Source organism: Lemur catta, chromosome 4, assembly GCF_020740605.2.
Source record: "Lemur catta isolate mLemCat1 chromosome 4, mLemCat1.pri, whole genome shotgun sequence".
Lineage (NCBI taxonomy): Eukaryota > Metazoa > Chordata > Mammalia > Primates > Lemuridae > Lemur > Lemur catta.
The window spans coordinates 107,104,342-107,119,344 of NC_059131.1; the positions used below are offsets into that span (position 1 = coordinate 107,104,342).

At 34.3% G+C, this 15,003-nt stretch overlaps 1 protein-coding gene across 5 annotated transcripts in view; it reads right to left on the minus strand.

Moving 5' to 3' along the window:
• The window catches only part of PDS5A (PDS5 cohesin associated factor A), a 128,941-nt gene that overhangs the window by 62,605 nt on the left and 51,333 nt on the right, over positions 1-15,003 (minus strand). For all 5 annotated transcript variants that reach the window (XM_045550555.1, XM_045550556.1, XM_045550558.1 and 2 more), the window contains exons 9-14: positions 10,092-10,207; positions 7,494-7,588; positions 6,452-6,597; positions 3,746-3,897; positions 2,427-2,540; positions 834-915 (exon numbers count right to left, since the gene is read on the minus strand). In XM_045550555.1, the coding sequence (XP_045406511.1) occupies positions 834-915; positions 2,427-2,540; positions 3,746-3,897; positions 6,452-6,597; positions 7,494-7,588; positions 10,092-10,207 (705 nt within the window). The remainder of the gene's footprint in view (positions 1-833; positions 916-2,426; positions 2,541-3,745; positions 3,898-6,451; positions 6,598-7,493; positions 7,589-10,091; positions 10,208-15,003) is intronic.

Below are 15,003 nucleotides of genomic sequence, written 5' to 3' on the forward strand. Positions count from 1 at the left end.
GGATCGCTCGAGACCAGCCTGAGCAAGAGCGAGACCCCCGTCTCTACTAAAAATAGAAAGAAATGATCTGGACAGCTAAAAATACATATAGAAAAAAATTAGCCGGGCATGGTGGCGCATGCCTGTAGTCACAGCTACTCGGGAGGCTAAGGCAGTAGGATTGCTTGAGCCCAGGAATTTGAGGTTGCTGTGAGCTAGGCTGATGCCATGGCACTCTAGCCCGGGCAACAGAGCGAGACTCTGTCTCAAAAAAAAAAAAAAGGTATATTAAGCGCTGAGGCAAGAGAATCAATTGAGCCCAGGAGTTCAAGGTCAGCATGGGTAACATAGCAAGACCCCATCTCAAAAAAAAAAAAAAAGTATATATATTAAGGGAATTCAAGCTTTTTACTCCCACATTCCAAGAAACTTTGGCTTTCTTGAAACGTGGGAGGAAAAACCTGACATTAGCATACTTATAGGAACCCATTATCAACTCTACATTTAAGAAATAAGAATAATTTATAGTGTGAAAAGAAATATAACTTTTCATATAATTTTATCTTAAAATTTAATTCTAATTATTTGAAAGTTGATAAACTATGTATAAACTCTTAGTGTTTAAAAACTTGATAAACTAGAAAATACCATTTCTTTGCTCACGCTGGAAAATAAGGAGTTTGTCATATTCATTTAAATGAAAATTTGGCTTGGACAACCACAGAAATTATGTTTAACTGACATTTGGAAGGTAAAATGCCTGAGACACTTTATCCTTGCTTCATTATATAGAACTACAGAAAATCTGAACAATGACTATAGTAAACTATAATTTAAACAAATCATGAACCTACTGTTGCCTGCTTGTGCAAATCCAACAGTTCGCGTACATGACTCCGAAGCATGTTCTGACACTTCCACATTTCATTGAGAGCTCTGTAAATAAAGTTATGAACATAAAAAAAATATATACTATTGCAAATTATTCAACTTTATAATTTTTCTTGTTGCATGGTATATATACACCATTTTTCTATTATACATTTGCCTAAAATTTTAAGCACCAAGAAATTTATTTATTAGGACTCAAGACAGTTTAGTATAAATGGTAAATATAAGGCTTCTTATGAGAAAAAATATTTGAGAAGTTTAGCAGGATTAATAGCATTCTGCCAGGCAACAAAGGGATGGAAAGTTGTTCTAAACAGAGATAGCTAGAAAGTTCTCGTACAAAGAAAGACCAAATGTCATCAAAGTACATGGCACATATAGGAAACTGAAAAACACAGGCTTGGAGCCTGGCGTATGAGTGAGGAGCAAAAGGAAGCTGCAGCATACCACAGAGGACTAGATCCTAAAGGCCTTACTATGTCAGGCTAAGTAGTATATGTGAAAGGCTACAGACTATTTTAAAAAACTGAAATGTCTTAGAAATGATGTAGACTCAAATGCCAAATTTAAATTGATTGTGATTATTCTAGACTCTTCTCTTTCCACAAACACAGATTTTCTTCTCTCACAAATCCCCTCCAAACTACTAGGCACCCAGAGCACCTCTGAGAAATTACTCTGAGTACTCTTTGCCGAATATTTAGAAATATAAACAAATATCAAAACCTTAAGCCAAGAGTTTACTGCCTTGAGTTATCATTAGTAATCACTTGTAAGGCTTTTAAAAATGATGGTTAATGCCTCCTGATACAATGCACCAAGGATATAATATTACTTTGGTGAAATTTCTGCCCAAAATGTGTAATTTAATAATGAGGAAACACTGGAGAAGCCAAATTGAGGCCACATTCTGCAAAATAATTGGCCTATACAATACTTGTTCAAAGAAAGAAAAAAATCAAAGTCATAAAAGACAAAGAAAGATTAAAGAATAGTTCCCAATTAAGAAACTAGACATACAACAACTAAGCATGTAATGTGTAATTCTAGATTGAGGAAAAAAATACCTATAATGAACATTATATGAACAATTGAGGACATGTGAATACACAGGGGATTAGACAAAAATATTGTTTCATTATTAAATTTCCTGATATTTTTTTTTTTTTGAGACACTCTGTTGCCCAGTTGGGTGCCATGGTGTCAGCCTAGCTCACAGCAACCTCAAACTCCCGGGCTAAAGCAATCCTCCAGCCTCAGCCTCTCCAGTAGCTGGGACTACAGGCATCCACCACCACACCTGGTTAGTTTCTTTCTATTTTTAGCAGAGATAGGGTCTCATTCTTGCTCAGGCTCTTCTCAAATTCCTGAGCTCAAGCAATCCTCCCTCCTCAGCCTCCCAGAATGCTAGGATTATAGGCATGAGCCACCGCGCCCAGCCTACCTGAGGTTCTTAATTTAAATAGAAGCAGCAACAATCCCTTCAGCAATTAATTAAATAAATTAATTTTATGAAATCTTTAGGAAAGACATCAGTCATCTGAAGAGTAACTTACTTTACAGCATTTGGATCCAAACTAGCATATAAATAATACAGACATTTCATTCTTTCTTCTGTTTCCAGGTTGTGGGGGACAAGATACTGAGCAAAGATTTTCTCTACCAACAATCTATGAAACAACAACAAAAAAACTCAAGTAACATAACTGATCTATTTTTAAGAAGCAATAGCCATTTTATATTTTAACTATCTGGTACAAAGATAGTATACCAATGATGATAGCTACGTATGCATGCACACTGGAAAATATCACCATATGATCATTCCTTTCCTTGAACAACTTTTAGTATAGTTCTTTTAAGTTTAGAGACAGTTTGTATTTATGGCTTTACTTTATAATTTGTCTAGAAACATTTGGTCTAGAAGGGTTAAATATTCTCAAACACAGGGTGCTGGCTGTTCGACCTATTCTTCTTTAATAGCCCAGAGCTATAGCAAACTCATTAACATGACATATAAAGCTATAAACACAGGTATAACTAATTCTCAAGAAACTCATTAATTTCCTCTGATTACAGTTCAGCTCCTTTCCCATGTTGTCATGTACTAAAAACAGAGGGATCTGCCTTCATATTACTTCCAAAAATATAGTTTTTCCAGTGTGCATTTGATCTTTCTTCTCTTCACAGTCTAAATTCTCTACCAATATTGGAATATCCTTCTTGCTAAGCTTATATCTATTATTCAATATCACTGGAATAAGAAAACACTAGAGCTCTTCATTAACCAATGAAATACAAATCCAGTGATGACCTAACAAGTCAGTCTAATTCAATAAAATATTGGGAAGTATTTTGCAAAAACCAAGTTCCATTAGTACAATACAGAATTATAAGTAACATCCAGAAAATGAAACCAACTTAGTAATTCCTCTACTGGTATGATAGTGTTGCAAAAAGAAAAATAATAACTAGTAGTTACTGAATAGTGCTCTATTGCCAGGCAAGAGAGTAGGGTACTTTATGTTCATTATTTTATTTAATCTCCATGACAATTCTATAGGGAAGGCATTCTTCATTTCTATACTCAACCAAGGTACGCAGAAGTCAAGTCACTTGTGCAAGAGCCCACATCTAATAAGGGACAGAGTGAACATTTGGTCTCTGTTCCATCTGACTCCAAAGTCCAGGCCTATTTCATTATTATTAGACTACCTTATAATCTTGGATAGAGACTTACTTAAACATAGTATGCACAAATATGTAGAAAGTGATTTCTAATGTTAGAAATAAATCATTAAAATATTAAACAGGAATAACTTTTAAAAACCTAAAAACAGTTTAAACTCAACCATTCCACCAACATTCTACTCACTTGTCATCAATGCTGTTCTGATAATAAATATGCAGAAGTTTGTCCTTTATCCAGCTGACTTTCTCTGCAGCTTCCTTTCCTGCTTCACCATGAAGACAGTATTTCTTATAAAGCTGAGCCAGACCCATCATAGCTTCTTTTCTTACCCGCCACTAGAAAATATAAAATTTATTAGAAGAGCATGATATCAAAACTTTATACTAATCTGCAAATTCTCAAGGCTTCACTAGGTTGTACAATCAGTCTTATGTGTGCATATATAAATTGGCACACTATTTCTTTTCGTAAGAGGCTTTACCAAATATTTTTGAATCTGTTCCTATCTAGAAACCAAGCTTTAGAAATTTCCCAGTACAAATGTTACTAAATGATATACCAAATTTTCATTTCCCCCAAGGCCCAGCAATAAGTCTTACAGAATATTTCACTTGATTAACTCTAAAAAAAATTGGCCAATCTTTAGAAGTGTTTAAAAGGTAAAACACAAAGTGTATGATTCACTCTGCAAACAAAAGCCCGATCATCTGGAATGTTTTAATTTCTAGTTATATCCCTTCTGATGTTGACAAAAAACAAAGTTCACTATCAAGATTTCTGGAATTATAAAGTTGGAAAGGACCTTAGTAGTTATTGTTAGTCAACTTCCTTATTTTGTAGATTTAAAAAACAAATGATTTATTTATTAATACCTAGCCATGTACTAGTTTGTAGAAGACTCTTTGGGACTTTTAGAGGTTGGGAAGATTTATTAGAAAAGTGATGGGAGGAGGGATAGGAAAGGAGATGATTAAAACCTAGAGTGAGAACTATCATAAAATGTAAGAACAACAATAATGAAAAAAAGTATGTTTCTCAAAAAAATAAAAAAAAGTTGGGGGGGAGTATGCTATCCTTCGTTTATATACATCAATACTTCCTTATAAATTTCTTGTGTCACTTTCTCATTTTTAGACTACTTAATGGATGAAATGAAACTTTGTTCCTATATAAGAGGTTAATAGAAGCCTTTTGATATTTCTTACATGAAATCAAAAAATGTGAGCAGTGAAATCTAAGATTAATTCCTGTCCCCGTATTTTACAGATAAGAAGACAGGCTGGGTGCAGTGGCTTATGCCTGTAATCCCAGCACTTTGGGAGGCCAAGGTGGGAGGATTGTTTGAGAACAGCCTGAGAAACATAGTGAGACCCCACCTCTACAAAAAATAAAAAAAATTAGCCAGGCATGCTATCTATAGTCCTAGTTACTGAAGCTGAGGCAAGAGGATCACTCGAGTCCAGGAGGTGGAGGTTGCAGTGAGCTTATCATCACACCATTATACTCTAGCCAGGACGACAGAGCGAGACTCTGCTTCAAAAACAAAACAAACAAAAATATATTTCGGAAAGGATTTAATCAAGGTCATCTAATGTATCAGATGAAAATCCAGGTCTGAAAAATGTCCAGTAGGTACTATTATGAGCACATTATGCAGTTTCAGTTAGGAAGATTCATTTATTCAACTCTTTTGGAAACTATGAAAAAATATTAATAGGAGTGAAATTTTTCTAAAAGAGGGAAGGAGGCAATGCCAAATAACCGCTAGGTTAAGAGTCATTTCAGTTAAATTAAAGCCAAGAGGGAAAAAAAATCTTCATAGTTAGAATTACTGATATAGTTGAACAAGTTAAACAGTGACCACTTTCTAAACATCTGCCTCCTACAACTAAAAGTAAAAACTTAAGGAATACCTCTTCCTATATTTCAAAACAAAAACCAATTATTTTTCTACCCTGAAATTAAAGCTACTTGTTTCTAGAGGACAGCAGGTTTTCAACTATGCCTCAAATAAAATAGCATACTAACATCTAACATCTTTGTTAAAGATGTTAGTAGATACCTAATATGCCTGCCTCACATGTCTCTCTCTTATGGTTGACCCTATTCCTTAGAAATGACTATTGCTGTTCTCAGCACGACTTTTCCTTATCAATCCGTGTTTCTGACTACATCAAATAGAGGAAAATCACAGGAAAAACTAACTAATTACATAACCATCCTTTCTTCATTTTGCTTGGCATAGTAATGTGGAAATGTCTCTTTCTTAGGAAGTTTGATATTCTTTTAGATCAATGATTGACACAGATCTATCTAAGATAGTAATAACTGAAAACATTTAACTATAACAAATATAGGAGATCAATCACTACTTTTTGAAATTCATCATGTAAGTGAAAAGATAAAACTGTTTAATTTAGTGGTTCTTTCATAAAGGTATGTTAGAAGAGAAACCTATGCTTAAGATCAGAAAAGCTACAGCATCCAATGTGTTCATTCAGAAAGATAATTAAAAGATATATAGGAAACATACAAATTGTTAGCTCTTTATTTAGCATTTTCTGCTTTTTGTGGGGGTTTTTTTGGCTTTTTTTTTTTTTTTTGAGATAGGGTCTTGCTCTGTCGCCCAGGCTGGAGTATAGTAGCATGATCATAGCTCACTGTAACCTCAAATTCCTGGGCTCCAGCAGTCCTCCTGCCTCAGCCTCTATCTAGAATAGCTGGGACTACAGGCACATACCACCACATCTGGGTAATCTTTATTTATCATTATTATTAATTTGATTTTCACACAGAAAGGCTTTAAATGTAACAGAAAATAATACCACTTATATTTAGCAAACAATTTAAACAGTAAATTACAGATGAATAAAATTTGTCAGATTTTACCCGTTTATCCAGTGTTCTTTCCCTTACAAAGCCAAGCAGCTGATCATTTACTAACGAAAGGTCTCTTTTGGCAGCTGTTATTATGGTAACAATGACATCATGACGAATAGCTTCTTCTGGATCATGAGATCTAACCTTCAAATATTCTGTAATAAGAGAAAAAACCTTAAACTAATTTTAGCTATGGAATTCGTTATGATTCAGAAAGACACGAGAGACTAGCAGAGCTTGAAGTTTTTGTCTATACTAAAACAATGTTTGTAAACTATGGCATGAATTAAAACTATTTTTAAGGCAGCAGTACTTTATTGTATGCTTATAACTCCATAGTCACATTTTAATAAATAATGTATTTTACATCAACTAGCCTGGAAAAGTCAAATCACATTGCAGTATCTGATTTAGATAGTTTGGAATTTCAGTTACAAATTAAAGAGTTTAAAAGAAAAATAGTATAAATGTTTATAAAAAGTTAGCTAATAGGTATATACCTGCATATTACATGATATAAATTCCAGAATGTTTTATAATCCCCCCAAAATTCCAAAATAATTTATAATACAAACTAAATCAAAACAAAGTATGTATTTCCTGTGCTTTTTGTAAACAAGTCCTTTGATAGAAGCCACTTAATTGCTATTACCAAATAGCTACTACCAAATAGGTAGATTTAAATGCACTAGGTTCAAGGGAAGAATGAGAAAGTCTAGCCTAGTGTAGAAGATAATCGGTTTCCCACTTATTATTAGACATGTTGTTATATTAACATAATGATCTGTGTCCAAATCCAATGTCTTAAGGAATATTCTACTTCCTCAAACTGATTTCCAAAAAATTCCAAAAGATTAAAGTATAAAGATTTTAAATTTAATTTTATTATATAAACATGAAATCATTTCCTAGTACATGACAAATGAAGACCTGAAACCATACCAGAGGTAAAACCCATTCAGAAACTGAAGTTAGGACACAACCCACATCTAAAATATATTTGTATCATTATGCTAATATTCGTAAAAAAAAAAAAAATCAACTAGCTTACCTGTGAGATCCTTTGCTAAATCTGGGTGATTCATTAAACAATGACTGGCAAATTTCACACTCTCTAATCTCACAGGAACATGAATGTCATTAAATCTACATAGAAAAACATTGCTATACATTAATTCTAAGGCAAAAAAATATTTTCAAATAAGGTAATATGTAAATGCTTATAAACAATAACAGTTACTGATTAGAACATGTGTTATTATAATGACAGCTAATGTGTTCTGAAGAATAAAAAGTACACTAATAAACAAAAAGACACATAATTTCACAAAAATGTTTTCAAAACCAAAATGTGTTTACCATATTAAAACAAAAAATAGTGTAAATGCATCCCTCAACTTAAACTCCCTACTTTATAGAGCTAAAAATTTGAGAGCTTAAAATTATGCTACAAAATAAAAAATATTCAAAACATACAAAATCTGAATAAAAAGTTTACTGGAGGAAAACACTGGAGGATTTGAGGTAGAAAACAAACTATATATAAAAAGCAGATTCAGGAATTCAAAGATGAGTGTATAAAATGTCTGAGTCACACTGCCTCACCAAAAAAGTTTCTTTTATACAGGACCAACTTGCATTAAATTGCTCTCTTAAAGGACTAGTGTATTCTAAGAATTCAATGAATACGAAATATAACATGTAGACTCAAAACTGAATAAAGAAAAACTGAGCAACTCTCAAATTTAAAATAGATTACTGGACAACTTTTAAAATATATTTATTAACGATAAATAATATAATTTTAAACAGAAGGAAATGTTTTTATTTTTGATGTGATCTCATAAAATAATCATGTAAGCTAAAGTTATTTAATATATGTCTTTTTTGTTTGTTTTTGAAACAGGGTCTCGAGCTATGTTGCCTAGGCTGATCTTGAACCCCTAGGGGCTGAAGTGATCCTCCTGCCTCAGCCTCCCAAATAGCTGGGCAATATATATCCTAATGCCTATGGTCTTCTACTTTATTACCCAGAGATAATCCTTCTATGTTAATAAAATCTTGCATTTAGGACTTATAATTTTCTAACTGGCAGAGAAAAATTAAACATTATTATTTATGATCAAGTAAATTACAAAGTATCACCACACTTAATGCTATAATTAAGGAAAATAATATTACAGAACAGACTATTATATTTTTGTTTTTATGAAACAGAAATCACTAGAGTTAGCAGGAAATGTAAAATGATAAATGTAAGAAGCCTATTATGGCTGATTTAGTTTTTGTAAGTAACTCAGGTGAAAAATGAAGTCTTATATTTTTGCTTAAATGATTTGCAATAAATATTATGACAATCACTGGGATAAGGAATTTTTCCTCTGTATCTTCATAAGTGCAGCTGCTTCATTCCTATTTTAAGTTCTTATGGAGTCATGTTTAATTATTCAAACATTCAGCATTTATTTCTATTAAGACCTTCAAAATGGCCTGTTCTGAGCAAAACTGCTAAGATATCATCATATCACTGTCAAGAGATTTCTCAGATCCTACCACACTAGTATAAAGACTATTACATAGTGAATTTATTTCAAGACATTCAGAAGCCATCTTCTGAATCAAATAAACAATGGTGATTCTCAAGCATCTCCAGAATATTAATAATACTTTCCAACCAACTTTTGAAGCAAAAGAAACTTGTAAAGAGAATACACGAGGAATTTAATAAATTTCATGGATTTTTTTAATCTCATCATCTAGTCAAATGGAATTCCATCATTCTACATTCTTGAAAAGAAATGTTAAAAACTATTCAAGTTAAGGCCAGGTGCGGTGGCTCACGCCTATAATCCTAGCATTTTGGAAGGCCGAGGCAGAAGGATAGCTTGAGGTCAGGAGTTCTAGACCAGCCTGAGCAAGAGCGAGATTCCATCTCTACTAAAAATAGAAAGAAATTATATGGACAGATAAAAATATATAGAAAAAAATTAGCCAGGCATGGTGGCACATGCCTGTAGTCCCAGCTAGTCAGGAGGCTGAGGCAGAAGGATTGCTTAAGCCCAGGAGTTTGAGGTTGCTGTGAGCTAGGCTGACACCACGACAGACACTCTAGCCTGGGCAACAGAGCGAGACTCTGTCTCAAACAACAACAACAACAACAACAACAACAACAACAACAACAACAACAAAAACTATTCGAGTTAAAAGCAACACTATCTTCCACGTAAAATCATACAATTATACCAAATTAGTTAAAAACCCATCATACAATTAGATAACCTGCAGACCCAAAAGACAAACACCAATAAATGGGTAAGTAAGTGGACTAACAAATGGCACGATTTCTTAAAATTGGATGGACATTGTCTTCAGTTTCATGATTTAAAAATCTTAACACTTAGAACATCCTGAGATGATGTCTACCTATTTATTCTAATGACATTATTTTAACACAAAACATATTAAAAAATGTTACGTGGATAAATAAGCTTTCTTCATAAAAAAAAAATTATTCTCCAAGAAGGATCACAACACAAATGCCAATGAAACCAACGTGTATCAATTAAAGTTATGATGCACGTAGTTTCAATCAGTGGACCCTACCGACAAGCCTCCAAAATATAGATTTCAGAACTGTATGTTCTCTTACCGTCCAAGAAAACACTGCCAAAGAGGACGATTCTGTGTTGCCAAATCAGAATCTTTAGAGCCAAACAATTTAGCTAGAAGTCGAACCACAGCTAACCGCTCTTCTCCATCATTGCTCTGAGGGAAAAGAGAAAATAACTGAAGACGGAGTTTCATTCATCAGATTACAGAAAATGGTAATACAAAACATTCCCAAGAAGATACAATTTCATATTTCTGCTTATAATGGTAAGAACTTTAATATATCGCATGTTTTCATTTACTATGCAGAAGTTGATTTGATTCCATGTTAAATCATCTGGTTCTTTGCTCTTATTTCACACCCTCCCAACTGCTAATGTAGGCCTACTTCACTGATTATTTACATTCTACGCATTGGTTATAGGCCTTTTACAAATGTGAAGATATATCATTCAACTCTCACATTAAGAGCCCTAGAAAAGTGTCTACAAAGGACAAAATTGCAAATAATCCTCACCCTAATAAGCTTTCTTGAATTTCATGATGCAGAAAAACTCATTTTAATAGGATAGGAGGAATCTTAAGAAGAAATAAAAGGTCTGGTGAATTAAACACCATAAAAAAGCAACACTTGAGTTGTTTTTTTGTTAAGATTCTATTTCCTTATCCTTAACCAGTATATGCTATGAAAATTCAGTAGCGATGCTATGTTTTAACATAAATTTATTCTGAAACCATATGGTATACAAACTTTTTAAAAATCATACTCACTAGGAAAATAAATGCAATACCCCAAAACAACTGGTAATTTCCTTAAGGTGTTCAAATACAACATGTGGCTAAAGCAATACCAGATAATCCAAGAAACAAATCTTTCTAGGAAAAGATAGAAACTAAAATAGAAAAATAAAGACCATGGGATAGAATCCTTTCTTTATGAATGCTTCAACAGTCAGGAATAGGGGTTTTGTGGGTAAAATAGGCACACTTATCAAACAGATGTAAAAATGAAAATTATACCAAGCTTTAACACTTTTAATTATAAAGAACAAAAATGATATTTTTTGACAAAGATCTTCTCAGGTACTGACAATAATGCATAGTAAGACTATTTTTTCAGTACCATCTTTTACTAAGTCAAACATGATTTATTTCTTAAAGAAACATTAATCTATCCCTTAAATGTCAAACACTAGAATAAGTGGAAATTTTATGCTATTTGCAAGTAACTACATTAGTAGATCAGTGGTTATTTCAAATGAACTGACATTTCATATCTAAAACCTACTGAAATAAAAACTAAGTGAAAACTCACCCTCCTGCTTTTTTAAAATTTAAAATATATTCCTTTAGTAAAGTTGGAATGATTACAGTGATGGTAAATTTTTTTGGTGCAAAGATCATTTGGAGCCACTGATATGCAGCTATATTAATTCATAAGATACAGTGAACATTATCTTATGAACATATTAGATAATACACTGCTGAAATTACAAATACAAATATGTATTTTAATAATTAAGAGGGGATAAAAATTAGAAATTCTGCATTAACAATTTACCAATGATTTTCTAAAAGAAATTCAATAAAGCTACCCTAGTTTTTATTTCTCTCCAATCCCAGACAGAAAAGGTAGCTAATTCCACTATTGTTTCTAATTATAAAGTAATCAATTCAAAACAATTTTCTGTGAAAACTTAATTTTAACTCTAACCAAAATGACACAACTATTATGGTTTTATAAGGTTTTTAAATGTGGGGAATAAACGTAAATCAATCTCTCTCTCCCCCTCATGAAAAAAAAGTCTTATTTCTTGATAATTATAGATAGGGCTGAGTAGCACAACTTCAGATTATATCTTAAATACATGAAAATAGGCTGGGCGCGGTGGCTCACGCCTGTAATCCTAGCACTCTGGGAGGCTGAGGTGGGTGGATTGTTTGAGCTCAGGAGTTCGAAACCAGTCTGAGCAAGAGCGAGACCCCCGTCTCTACTAAAAATAGAAAGAAATTATCTGGCCAACTAAAAAATACATATAGAAAAAATTAGCCGGGCATGGTGGCGCATGCCTGTAGTCCCAGCTACTTGGGAGGCTGAGGCAGTAGGATCGTTTAAGCCCAGGAGTTTGAGGTTGCTGTGAGCTAGGCTGACGCCACGGCACTCACTCTAGCCTGGGCAACAAAGCGAGACTCTGTCTCAAAAAAAAAAAAAAAAAAAAAAATAGTACTCTGTGGACCTATGTAGTAGATCACTTATACAGCTGTATAGTAGAACAGTATAAAATCAAAGAAATTGTTATTTTGAACGATTTTCTCAAACACTGTATTGTTCTCAGAGGACTGTAAGCAAGGACTCTGAACTATACAAAGTTTGGAGATACAAACTATAGAAAATCACCACAGCCATAAACACTTTCTCAGCTCTCTGCTTAGCACATACTGATGACTCAAAAAAGGGACACCCTTACATGGGCATATAGAGTCAAAAGAAAAAAAATTAGAAAAAATATTATAATTTTTTAAAAAGTTAAAAAAACAAGGGACACTCTCATTATATATAGTACCTAAACTAATCTAAACCTTACTCTCTTCATTTGAGATGAGAAAACTTATACTGGTACAGGCTAGGATTACAGTCAGGAACATAGAAGAACACAGGTAATGGCACCTGTTATAAGACAATAAACAAAATGTTCTACTATTACTATTACTTAGACACAGCATAGTTCAGTCTGAGGTTTTTAAACTGTCAGTGCATGGTGGCTCAGGCCTGTAATCCTAGCACTGAGAGGCTGAGGCAGGAGGACTGCCTGAGGTCAGGAGATCAAGAACAGACTGAGCAACACAGTAACACCCCATCTCTTAAAGAAAAAAAAAAAATTAGCCAGGTGTGCAATTGTAGTCCCAGCTACGGGGGAGACTGAAGTAGGAGGATAACTTGAGCCCAGGAGTTAGAGGTTGCAGTGAGCTATGAGGACTCAATTGCACTCTAGTCCAAGCAACACAGAGAGAGAGTGTCTCAAAAAAAAAAAAAAAAGAAAAAAAAGAAAAGAAAAGAAAAGAAAAGAAAATGCATACATCTGGACTTTTAAACAAAATCTTCTGATTTTTAAATTCATTCATTCATTGTTAGTAACTAAAAAGAAAAATCTCAATGAGATTATTAAATAAAATGTATCAAATTAATCCTATACTTAAGCTGGATACCATTAATTAGCATCCATTGCTTTAGATAAACAAAACTATAGAACAATAGAGTATGAATATCACAGATTCCCTCAGTTTATATTAAGTTCACAAATGGGAATCTAAAAGTCTATTCCCAATCCCTTCCTACCATCCTATCATGGCAGGGTTCTTTAAGGGTTAAAAAGCCCTGATTTTACATATTCAGGTTCTAAGGAGAGATTGGGGAGAAATACCTTAATGCTTTACACTTAGAAATCATTTAGTATGAAAACATCTTCAGGTTGTTGTTAAAATAAACTCCCCCCCTCCCCCCCCCCCCAGAGAGAGGCTCACTCTGTCGCCCTGGCTAGAGTGCTGTGGCATCAGCCTACCTCACAGCAACCTCAAACTCCTGGGCTCAAGCAATCCTCCTGCCTCAGCCTCCCAAGTAGCTGGGACTACAGGCATGCGCCACCATGCCCAGCTAATTTTTTCTATATATTTTTAGTTGTCCAGCTAATTTCTTTCTATTTTTAGTAGAGACAGGGTCTCACTCTTACTCAGGGTGGTCTTGAACTCCTGAGCTCAAACGATCCACCCGCCTTGGCCTCCCAGAGTGCTAGGATTACAGGCGTGAGCCACCAAGACTGGCCAAAATAAACTCTTTTAATAGTAAAAGAAAAAAAAAAATCTTCCTTTCTATATAACATATTTCTCATTACCAGAGCTTCTTATGGGTAAGTTGTTACTGATATGATGTCCTTTATATTATGCTTATATAAGCATATGGTTATAATAAAGACAATAAGGAAAAACCTTAATTATGTATATAATTTTTTAGGAAATGAAAATCTGAATTGGCCGGGCGCGGTGGCTCATGCCTGTAATCCTAGCACTCTGGGAGGCCAAGGCGGTGGATCGCTCGAGGTCAGGAGTTCGAGACCAGCCTGAGCAAGAGCGAGACCCCGGCTCTACTAAAAATAGAAAGAAATTATCTGGACAACTAAAAATATATAGAGAAAAAATTAGCCGGGCATGGTGGTGCATGCCTGTAGTCCCAGCTACTCGGGAGGCTGAGGCAGAAGGATTGCTTGAGCCAAGAAGTCTGAGGTTGCTGTGAGCCAGGCTGACGTCACGGCACTCATTCTAGCCCGGGCAATGCAGTGAGACTCAAAAAAAAAAAAAAAAAAGAAGAAGAAAATCTGAGATCTAATTCAAATCTACTTTAACTGGGCAAAATACTTCATCTTAAGTTTTTCATCTCAAGAATCAAAACTGCCGGTGCACTGGCTCACGCCTGTAATCTGAGCACTCTGGGAGGCTGAGGCAGAGGGATAGCTTGAGGTCAGGAGTTTGAGACCAGCCTGAGCAAGAGCAAGACCCCATCTCTACAAAAAACATAAAAATTAGCTGGGTGTGGTGGTGCCCTGTCTGTAGTCCCAGCTACTCTGCAGGCTGAGGCAGGAGGATTGCTTCAGCCCAGGAGTTTGAGGTTGCAGTGAGCTATGATAACACCACCGCACTCTAGCCCAGGCGACAAAGCGAGGCCGTCTCAAAAAAAAAAAAAAAAAAAAAAAAGAACCAAAACTGCAATGTTAGTTCTAATTATAACATAGTTTAGATTTAAGGATCAAATAAGATACTGGATATAAAAAGTATTTTAAAAAAGTACAGAATATGAAGCAAATTTAAGTTGTTAATTTCCGTAGTTCAGCAAACATAAGGGATTGAGCATCAGGTTTCATATTTTATTGAGGAGTTATGAATTCTTTGCTTAGCTAGCT